The sequence below is a fragment of the Leptonychotes weddellii genome, chromosome 11, assembly GCF_054177405.1.
Source record: "Leptonychotes weddellii isolate Sample4059 chromosome 11, ASM5417740v2, whole genome shotgun sequence".
In the NCBI taxonomy this organism is placed as follows: domain Eukaryota; kingdom Metazoa; phylum Chordata; class Mammalia; order Carnivora; family Phocidae; genus Leptonychotes; species Leptonychotes weddellii.
In genome coordinates, this window is record NC_138379.1 from 624,997 (window position 1) to 636,150 (window position 11,154).

At 64.2% G+C, this 11,154-nt stretch overlaps 1 protein-coding gene across 1 annotated transcript in view; it reads right to left on the reverse strand.

The window, feature by feature from the left end:
• The window catches only part of MUC6 (mucin 6, oligomeric mucus/gel-forming), a 10,711-nt gene extending 9,073 nt beyond the window's left edge, over positions 1-1,638 (reverse strand). The window contains exon 1 of the mRNA XM_081798442.1: positions 1,581-1,638. Coding sequence (XP_081654568.1) covers positions 1,581-1,638 — 58 coding nt within the window. The remainder of the gene's footprint in view (positions 1-1,580) is intronic.
• Between the last annotated feature and the right edge of the window lie 9,516 nt (positions 1,639-11,154).

Here is an 11,154-nt window from a genome sequence, read left to right on the forward strand (position 1 = left end):
CCCCCCCCCCCCCCCCCCCCCCCAGGCAGCGCTCAGGGGCCAGCCAAGGGACGGTGTGTACTTCCCACTGGGAATCTCAGAACAAGCAATGATGCTTGCCTTGGTTCCCCCCGGGTCCAGCCTTTCTCAGCCCCTGGACTGGACAGAGATCCTCCGGAGCACACGCTCTTCCTTCCGCACACTTGACCACACTGCCTGCCCCTTCCCGTCTGGTTCCACCCCAGCCTGGCTCAGGGGCCTCTGCCCCTCACCTGCCTCAAGTTCCAGGCACCCCAAGGCTCCTGCGTCTGACCTTGTGCTTTTTGAGCCTCTGGTTCAGGAGGCCAGAGCCCGCCTCTTCCTCCTGCACCATTACCAAATCGGTGCTCAAAGGGCGCTGGCAGAAATGTGGCCAGGCCCTGTCCCTCCCCCTCTGCAGCACTCCCACGGCTCAGCAAAGCTGCAGCCCCTCGCCATACCCGTATCCCACCCCGGCTGGCTTCTAGGTGCCTCCCTTCTTGTCCTGGTTCTGGGTCCAGGTCTCAGAGGGGACGGGCCCAAGCAGGGCAGAAGTCCTGAGCGCTCAGAGCCACAGGCTTCATGGGAGGGAAGGGGTGGGGAGGGCCCAGGGGAGACCCGCTAGGCTCAGGAGTTCATAGCCCACCCCTAGTGCTTGGGTCCAGGCTGTGGAGCAGGTTTGGGAGTCAAGGCTGGGGGTGCTCTGGGGCCACCAAGGAGCGGGCAGTGGGCCAAGCATTACGGAGAGAGAAGAGACACGTCCTGCTGGGCTCTCCGGCAGATAGAGGAGATGCAGAGGGCTTGATGCCTGCCGTCAGCGAGAAGGGGCTTCTCTCTGGGCCACCGTGGGACCCCTTGGGGCTGGCCCCTTCCCAGGCTTGGGTGCAGGGGCTGCCCTCAGCCTGTGGCATCATGGTGCCTGGGGTGGTTAGCAGAAGGGACCGGGGGTTGGGGGTAAGGGGAGGACAGAGGGGACCCCTGCTCCATGGGCTTGGTGGGCAAGACTGGGTGGGCTCTAGGGTGGGGTGGTCCCTTCCGAGTCTCTGCAAAATGGTGGTGGTCCTGGGCCCTAGCGTGTGTTCCCTTTGGCCCCCTTTGTTTAATCCGTATGGTAGCCACATGAGTGGGAGATGTTTTCTCCACTGTCATAGATGGGGAAATTGAGGCCCGGAGCCCACGAGGCCCCTGCCCTGCTCCCTACACCCTACAGCCCTCCCAGGACCCAGGGCCCAGTGGGGAGAGCCCCCAGCAGTGTCCTGCCCAGCGTGCCCGTGTCCCACTGTACCCACTATTGTTGAGGAGACCCTATGTCCCTGAGGACCCCCTGTCCCACGCAGCCCGGCATCCTTCTTCCCTGGCCACTGTGCCCGGGGCAGGGGTGAGTGGTGGCCTGTGCACGGGCTGAGCTGGGCTCCGAGCCGGCTCCCTGACAGAGACCCTGGCCTTGGCCAGTGTGGGACGGCTACAGGGCGGGGAGGGGCCTCTCATCCATCGGTGTCCTGGTGGCCAGTTGATGAGGCAAAAAGGGACCCTCGGAGGGCTTCTGTCTGCCCCTACGGTGTGGCCAGTGGGCCCCCACTCACCAGCGCCGAGCAGGGCCCCCCCACAGGATAGAAGCAGCAGCAGCTGAGGCCCGAGCATGACGGTGGAGAAGAGAGGTCGCCGCTGGACCCAGCCCCTCGCGCCTCGGGACCGTGTCAGCTCCACCCCCAGAGTGGCCAGCCCTGGATGCCTTATGTAGGGGCTGCAGGTCCTGCCCTGGCCACACCCACTGGGCGCAGTGGTGGCCAAACAGGATCTTGGGCGCTGTTTTATCAGGACTTGGCCTTTGGAAAGCTCCTTGGTGGACAGCAGCCTCATTATCACTGGCCTCCGGGCAGGGACCGGCACAGACCCTCTGCAGACATGACCTGCGTGTGCTCCGGGCTGAGATGGCTGGGGCCGTCCTGGGGGCGGTTCTGGAGGATCTGCATGGGCACCATCAGCCACAGCTTGGGGCCGAGAGGCGTTTGTCCTGGGCATGTGGGGGAGACCCCGGGCACCCCCTCCGCCCCTGTGGGGGGAGCCCAAAGTGCTAGGGGGGAAGGGGCAGCCCAGAGTGGTCATGCTGTACCCAGAAAGGCCCCCAGGACTGTTTTCTGACGCCCAGGGCTCCGAACTGCTTGCAGGTGCAGGAGCAGAGGTGGAGTGGCCACGGGGGGTCCCGTCTGGGAGGGCGTCTCTGTGGGGGCTGTGTGCCAGCCTCAGGGTGCCGACCTCCCAGGTGGAGAAGCGGAGCCACGCGCACCAGCCCTGGGAGAAGGACGTGGCTCCTGGGGGGCAGCATCTCAGGAAGCAGGGAGTGGGGCGGGACACATGCCAGTGTCATGAGGGTGAGGCCCGGGATGAGAGCAAAGCTTGAGGTCATGGTCAAGGTAAGGTCAGGAGGAGGGTCACGATCGGGGAGGGTCAGGGTCAGGGAGGTAGGGTCAGCAGGTGTGAGTGTTTTGGATCCTGTGGGATCCTCTAGCATTTGGGGAACAGGTGTGGGTCTGGTGACTCTCCAGGGCAGGCTGGTCCTAAGTGGGAGCCTGTGCGGGAGCCTGGGGCCCTGGTCCGGGGGCTCCCCCTTTCCTGAGGTTCTGGCTCCACAGAGACTTGGGATGCAGGAACCCCGCCTGCCCCTGAGGACCCCCCGGGGCTGGGGGGCTGCACCTGCCTCACAGACCCCCTCCCGCCCTAGACCCCCAGCTGCAGAAACCAGTAGATGCCCTGTGTTTTCCTTGAATAAACTTCAGTTTTAATACCACATTGTTTTAACGGAGAACTGCACGCAGCGGGCAGCTGGCCCTCGCCATGTGGAGGGGACGTCCCCGGGCGTGATAGGCACTCCTGTTCCCTCCTTCACTCAGAAGCAGAGGTGGATGGGGAGGGGGTGGTTCCCAGACACTCTCCTGCGTGCCCTGCGCTGGAACCTCCCCAGCTGGGGTCACTGCAGCGAGGGGTCTGTGCACCCAGCTTGGGGGTCTCTGTCCAGGCTCCGCCATGGGGCCGCTGCAGGGTTCTCCTGACCTTGGAGAGCTCACGCTCTCACTGGGGGGCTTGTGAAGCTCTGAATAATGGGTGGGGGCCGGGGTCCCACAGGGGCCAGAGGTAGGCCCTCCTTGAACCTCAGTCCTGGCCAGGGTGCTGGGTGGGTGAGGGCGCCCAGGCAGGGGGCAGTTGGGAGGTGACGCGTCAGGCCTTGGAACAAGCAGGGTGAGGAGAGAGGCCCAGGACCCTGCTGGAAAAATGTCCTTGGGCTGCCTGGGGTCCTCTCCCATCGACTAAAGCCACCTCCTGAGGTGGGCGGGTGAGGCTGTGCCCCTGGTGTCCCCTGCGGCCAGGGCTGGGGGAGCCCCAGGCCTTGTTCTCTGCCCATACCCTTGCTGGGCCCCCAACTGTTTTGCCGGCCAGTGGTGTCCCACCCAGCCACAAGGCTGCCTGCTGCCCTCCCAGCAGGCACCTGACCACAGGGCCTTGGCACGGCCTCCTCCTCGACTCCCTGCAGACCACCCCTCTTTCCACCTCTCCACTCAGCACCCTGCACATCGGGTGCTGTCCTGTCTCCCAACAGTGCCTCGACCCCTCCTGTCCTCCACGTGTCCATGTGTCCTGGGGCCTGGAGGGTGCCAGTGCCTCAGGACAGACCAGGGGACAGGGACGGATGGAGCCAAACTGTGGTCGTGTGCGCACTCCTGGGGAAGGGGCCAGGGCTCGTGGCAGACAAGGGGTCCCCATGTTGGGGTTCTCAGTGTCACCCCCAGCAGCTTGAGGCACTCCGGCGTGGCCCCAGCAGGGGTTGGGTCACGGGGACTGGAACAGGGTTGCCCTGCAGCCTGGAGTAGAGAAGCCTGAGCACGTGTGTACGTGTGCGACTCTGAGTTTCCCGGAAAATGTTGCTGAGCATTTCAGCGCCTGTCACCTCCGGGCTGTTCACGCCGCGTGTGCACTTAGCCAACGGCCCTCGGCCTCGCAGTGTTGCCTGCGCCCGGGCCCGGCTCCTTCCTGGTGCGGCGGGGGCTCCTGGGCGGTGGGCCCCGTGTCCCTTTCTATACGCAGGTTTGGCGGCAAACCAGGGAGAATGCGTTTCTCTTCGCTGACCCGGGAGCCTCGCGTGTGCTGAGCAAACAGCGGGAGATAAGACTGTGTGTGTCGCCGTTGTTCCCGGCCGTGTGGGCAATAAAGGCCCCTCCTGCTGGCTAGCCCTGGGAGGCAGAACCGCGGGCCGGACAAATGGGTGATTGTCCGGCCTCAAGCCCGGCTCAGACCCCCATGATGCAGGGAGCTCAGGAGGGCCCCGCCCCCGCCCCCGCCGCAGTGTGTAGGCAACGGGGCGGCCCACCGCTCCAGCTTCAGGGCTCAGCTGGGAGGGTGGGTGCTGGCCCCTAGGCAGTCTTGACCTGACCTTCCCATGGACCGAGAGCCTGCATGAGGACGTTGGCCTTTGCTGCTGGCAGGTGCTTCCAGAAAGTTCCTGACCGGGCTCGTCCCAGGCCGGAAGCCCCCAAGACACTGGGTTTGCTGGACTCCGGTGTACAGAGGCACCAGAGTGCACACGGGTCGGCCCACCCCTCTGGGCCCCGCCTGTCAGGCGTGACCTCCTTGGGGAAGGGCCAGTAGGCCTTCACCCCCTGAGGCTTGGCCCCACTAATCCCTGTCAGATCAAAGGACTAAAAACGGTGGCTTCGGGTTGCGTCAGGGAAAGATTTCAATAAGGGAGACGGCATTTGCCTTTGGGGCAGCAGTGCCCAGCCTGGCAAGCCTCCATTACCCGTCGGAGCCGTCGGGAGGCTGAGAGGGCTGCCTGCACCGGCCCGTGCGGCCCACACGGCATCCCACTGCTGGGCGCAGAGCGGGCCTTCCGGGCCCCTGGCGTCAGGGGCAAGACCGAGGGGCCGGGGGCCTGGCCCAGTCCCTCCTGCGGCTCCCCCTGAAGGTCAGGCCCAGCCCCTGGGCACCCGCCGCTTGGGCAGATGGTGCAGACCAGGAGACCCTGGGCCTGGAGGGGCCCTGCAGATGAGGACCTCAGGCCTGCCGTGAGAGCCACTGCCCACCCCGGCCCTGCCTTCACCCCAAGACCCATGGGCAGCTGGGGTCCCAGCAGTCCGGCCACCATCCATCCCAGCAAGTGCCCCTCCTTCTCTCATCCCCCAAGTGTTCTCGACAACCCCCCAGCAGGCCTATTAGGCCTCCAGATTCTCCCCTCACACGCCAGCCTCCCTTACCCGCCTTTCTCTCTGGCCTCCTGCCCCCTCCCAGGCTGGTTCCTGCTTCTCGCTGGCCCTCCCAGACCCCAGAGCTGCTGGGGGCAACACCAGACCCAGTGACCCAGTGCCACAGGCAAGGGGCTCCAGGGCCACCCCTCCAGACCCTGCCCCTCCTCCCTTAGCCCCCTCTCCTGTGGTCCCGGGGCCACCCTGCTGTCCTCCCCACAACTGACCCTACTCCGTCTGCACTTTCAACCTCTGCCTGCCCCTGGGCCTGGATTTGGGGTGAGTGTCGCCCAGCCCTGGCCTCCTGCAGGGCAGCCCCAGCACTGACCGATGCCCATGGCCCCATTGTGTGGCCACCAGGTGGACAGATGTCGTATCTGGGCTGTAGGAGGTGCCTGGGCCTGGAGGGCAGGTCAGGGAGCCCCCAGCAGGGGAAGCTACAGCCTGAGCGTCTGGCTGGTGGCCGCAGGCCTGGTGGAACAGGATGGTGTGTTCACTGTGTGGCCTCTCCTGGTCTCCTGACGTTCTGTCCCTGTCCGTTTTCGGTGCCCAACCCCGTGCTGAGGCCTGGCAGGAGGAGCATGGGTGGTTCCAGGGCAGCTTGAGCCAACAGGGCTGGGAGAGCAGGCCTGGGGCTAGACGCCCCGCAGGACAGGCCTGGCCAACCCTCCCCTTCCACTGGGGGGGGGGGTTCAGCTGAGGCAGCGGCGGGGGGCACCCACACCGGGCCTCTTGATGCCTCCCACCCGGGGCCAGGGCTCCTCTGAGCCCCAGAGTACCTCCAGCCAGCACCCCTCCCCTCTGTCTGGGGACTCTGTGCTGCTCTCCCCGGTTGGCCACTGGCTTATTCCCCTGAGCCCCCCGGGAGGCAGGATCCACTGTCCCCCCAGCTGTGGGCCAGCTGGGAGCAGCTACGGTGATGTGCCACCAGCCCGTTCGGCCCCTGCGGCGCCCCTGCCTTGGCTGAGTGCCGCCCTGCCCCTCCGTGCTGGGGCCCTGATTGGAGCGGATGCTGAGTGAAAAGCAAACAGATAAGGTTGGTGAGGCAGGATTCGGGGTTTGGGCTCCCATGGCAGGCAGGATGAGGAACACACCACAAGCCGGGCTGGGCGTTATCTGGGCTGCCTCTGTCTTCCGAGTCGTGTTCGCTCTCCACCGCGGGTGGCCGGTGAGGGGCGTTTGCAGGGTGGGGAGACCCAGGCCGCCGTCTGCGAGACCCTGGGAGCAGGTGGCCAGGTGGTGGTGGCCATGGGGGCGGCCCCCGGAGCCTGACGCTGGTGAAGGGGCACATGGGAGGTGAGCCCCTCGGGGTGATCACATGGGGGGGTCCGGTTCTGGCTGTATCCAGACGGGGCAACGCAGGGTGTGGTGAGAACCCTTCCCGGCTGCAGCTGGGGCTTTCTTGCTGTGCGCTCACGTGGGGACAGGGACAGGAAGGAGCTCCGGTGCTCTTCTTACAGGGGCCTGAATCCCATCATGGGGGCCCCACCCTCACGACCCCATCGCCCCCCGAAGTCCCCACCTCCAAATTCCACTCCCTTTCGGTAAGAGCTTCAACATATGAATTTGGGGGGGAGTCACAAACAGGTGGTTCATAACAGGCAGTATGGGAGGTAATCAGCTTGGGGGGCCTGGCAGGACCCCCAGAAGCATGAGTCAGTCACGCTGAACTGGGGAGGGCCCTGAGCAGCCCAGGAAGGCTTCCTGGAGGAGGTGGGCTAAAAGAGGGGCAGCCAGACCCTCAAGGCCCGGAGCTGGGGCCAGGGTAGGGAGAGGCCCCGCCAAGCCTGGGAGTGACTGTACCAGTGTGGGAACGCTGGTGAGAGGGTGGGGGCCTGGCTCTAGAGTGAGCTGGGAGAAATGGGTAAACTGAGGACCAAGAGTTGGGGGAAGGGGAGGGGCCCTGCACAAAGGGGTGACAGCATTCAGGCACTGGCAGGCAGCAGGCGAGGGTGGGCAGGGCTGGGTCTGCAGGGTCCTGGGCAGGCCAGCACTGACCAGCTGTGGCCTCCAGATGGACAAGGAGGGGCCAGGGCTCCCCCGCTCATAGTGGCCGGTTCTCCGTGGCTGCTCAAGGAGAACACAGAACACGCCATATGGGACCAGGTGGATTTCTGGGGCCACTCCCACCAGGGGCCGGCTCAGGGGAGCCTCAGGGCCTGGACCTGTTGCCCAGTGGCCATGATGTCATGCTGGCCCCCCGTGGGGGTTGCTAAGCAAGTACCTGTGGCACGTGGCCCCCCCTGCTAAAGCAGCCCCCACGGCTGGGGGTTAGAGGAGTGGGCCGCTCCTGGGCTGAGGGGCCCCAGCCCTACCCCCCGACCTGAGCACAGGTGGAGGTGACAGGGACGGTGTGGCCGACTCAGCCTCGGAGCCTGGTTCGGGGCGTTGACACCTGCTGTGTGTGGGCAGTGGCCTCTGGGGCCTCACCTTGCAGAGTTTCCGACGGGACACGAGGTGCAGGAGGGGCCGAGAGGGCCCTGGCTCCTTGTGGCTGGAGGCGAGCCGGAGGACACAAGCCCCTCGCGTGGGCCCTGCTCCCGGCCCCACGGCCGAGGCCTGACACCCCTGCCCCTCCTCGCTCTTCACCTTTTCCGGGCTCAGAGCCGGGTGCCAGTGTCCTGCATCCTCAGAGTTTAGGAATAATTTCTGAAAGCGTGGGGGCAGAGGCCCAGGATGGAGTCTTTCTTCTCCTCCTCCCAGTGAGTAAAAGCAGGATTTTTTTGGGGGGTGTTATTTTTGTTTTTGTTTGGCTTCTAGCAGCTCTATCAGGTGTAACTGATGCACAAAAACCCACACATATTTGAAGAGTCCAGTTTAATGGGTTTTGACCCACACACATACCCCTGAAACCATCACCACCATCAGGACAGCTGCCCCCAGAGGACCCCTCCTCTGCCCCCAGGGGCCTCGTGCCCTCTGGAGACCCATCCGCATCACGGCACACAGACTGCCCTCAGTCACCGCAGACTTGTTTGCACGTTCTAGACCTTCACATAAGTGGAATCACGCCGTATGGACTGATTTATCTGGCAAATTTCATTCAGCATTTTGACATTGTTGGGGATTCATCCATGTTGCTGCCCGATCAACACTTTGTTCCGTTGCGTTGCCGAGCTGCGCTTCCTGGCAGGCCGTGCCCCCGGCTGCCTGTGCGCTCCCCCACGGCTGGGCCGGCCAGGGTCCTGTGCGCACGACCGCATCACCACGAGCGCGGGCTCCCCTCTCTCTGGGGAAGGTGCCCGGGCGTGGCGCGGCTGGAGTGTGTGGCTGGTGTCCTGCTGACTTTTTCGGGACCCAGCAAACTGTCCCCACAGAGCGGCCGCACCACTTTGCATCCCCACGTCCTCCGCTTCCTCCAGCACGGGGCGCGGGCGGCAGGACCGTCCTGACAGGAGTGTGGTGCCGTCTTGCGCACATGTGCGTGTCTACCATCCTGTGTCAAGTGTCGGTTCAAACCTTTTGCGCATTTTAAAACCAGATGATTTGGTTGCAATTCACTTTTGAGAGTTCTTGGTCTGTTCTGGATGCAGGTCCTTCACCAGACACAGGGTTCGCAAAGATCTTTCTTCCAGTGTGTGGCGCGTCTTTACGTTCTCTCTCTTTTTTAAAAGACTTATTTATTTGAGAGAGAGAGAGAGAGCACGAGTGGGAGGGGAGAAGGAGAGGGAGAGAGACTCTGAAGCCAACTCCAAGCTGAGCACAGAGCCCGACGTGGGGCTCGATCCCATGACCGCAAGATCGTGACCTGAGCCGAAACCAGGAGTGGACACTCGACTGACTGCCCTACCTGGGCGCCCCGTGCCTTTATGTTCCTAATCTTGACGATGTCCGATTTACCGGTTTTTCTCCGCTTCTTCGGTGCTGTGGCCAGGAAATTGGACTGCATCCCTGTGAAGTGACGTTATTCATCCCTGGCGATATTCTTTGCTCCGAAACCTACGTGGGTGTTCATGTCATCATGCGGCCTTTCTTCCGATGTGTTTGCGCGCCTTTTTCTGTTTTACTTTGAACGACTCCCGTGCGCCTTTCCAGTTGCCGGGGGCTTGTTCAGACGGCGGGCGGGGTGCTCGCCGTTGCATGCCGGCTGAGACCCCGTGCCTTCGCACTGGGGTTTCGCACGTCACTGCCTTAGGCGCTCTTGGTCCTGAGGCTCCGGTGGTCACTGTGGGGCGCGGGGTGTTTGTCTTCCCCGTACCCCAGCCGCCCTCGGCAGGCACCACCGCCCCGCGGGCAGCCTCCCCGCACGCGCCCCACCCCGCGCCCCGCCCGCACTGCTCTGGGGTCGTCCGCTGTCGCTTGAAGACTCCGTCCGTGAGTGCGGACGTCACCAGGTCGGGCGTCAGCTCCCCGGGGCCTGGCGGCCTCCCGCCCTTGTTTTTGGAGGTATTTCCCCAGGATGGCAGCTGCTTTTTCTTGGTGCACTTGCCTGGTTTCTGGCAAAATCGTCGGCCGCCATGTTGTGCGTGTTCGTCTTCAGACAACCCATTCCCACCCTGGCTTCTGTGCGGAATTTCCTTTTCTCCCTGCGTTTGAGCAATGGGACGACTCGTCGGGGCTTGGTCTCCTTCACGCGTCCACGGGCCCGGAGCGAAGCCTGCCCACCGCTCCTGCGGCGTGTTGGCAGCCTGCCCCGCGGGCTACCTCTCATGTGTGCGGGCCCCCCCCGTGGACCGGCCGGTGTCCTCGGGGGTCCGACCTGCCGCTCACGCCCCTCGTGCCGTCTCTGCAGCCGTGGTTTCTGTACTTCCTCACACCTTCCGGGTCCCTGTGCGGCACGTTCCATTCTCACGGCGCCTTGTTGAACACACGGGGTTCAGGACAGTGACCGGGCCGACGCCCCGCGTGTTAACCCTCCTGCACGGCCGCCGCCGCCATGCTGGCCTCCAGTGACCGACTTTTCTCCCGATCGCAGGCCGAACTGTCTGGCTCCTTTCCTGCCTGCCGCTCTCTGGCTGGATGTCCGAGGGGCCGGCGCCCATCTCGCCCTGTGGGGCCGTGGGTTTTTGTCTTCCTACAAATCTGGGGCTTGGAAGCAGTTTGGTCCTCTTGGGTCTTTCTCCCGGGAGCTGTTAGGCGGGATTGGAGTAGCTCAGCCCCGGTGGGACCTGGCAGAGCGCTCTACCCACTGCGCTGCCATCCTGAGGTTTTCCGGCATCGCCGGGGGGCAGGCGCCCACTCACCTGCTGCCCCCCACCCCCATGCGGCCCTTTCCTCACCGCAGGCCCTGCCCAGTGGGACCGAGGGGCCTCCTGCCGTCTCCACGGCCCCGGCCTCCCTGACCCCGCGTCGGTTCTCAGCTTTGGGGTGGCAGCCGAGCTCCTCCCGGTCCCCTCCCCGCCTCTCCCCTCTCCTGGGACGGAGGTGGGAGTCCTTGATGAGACGGAATTTAAATAACAAAAAATTGTACCGTGGTACACACTCAGTAAAATGTGGAAAAATGCAGAGAAGTCTCGAGAAGATAAACACACTTGTTCGAGGGCCATGTTACTGCCCTGGGGCGGCCCTGGCACCTGGCAGGATCCAGGTGTGGGCAGGGCTGCTTCCTGCTGCGGCATCCCTCCCCCAGCTGCTGGTGGGCCTGGCTTCTGGGGGCTCGCTGGCTTCTAGCTGCACCCCCGACCTGCACCTCCGTCCTCACCTGCTCCCCCTGCCTCTCCCTGCGAGCCAGTCCGACTCGTTTCCCCTTTTCGTAAGGACACAGTCACGTCGGATGAGGGGCCCACCCTAATGACCTCACCTGCAAGGACCCTATCTATTCCCAAATCAGGTCCCTTTCTGAGGTCCTGGGGGTCAGGACTTCTTCGTAGGAATTTGGGGGGCACGACTCAACACCAGACATACATTTCTGTGCTCAGTGTCATCTCGTGGGGCACGGCAGGAATTCCTCTGCTCTTTGGAGACTCTGTTTTGGGGCTATGTG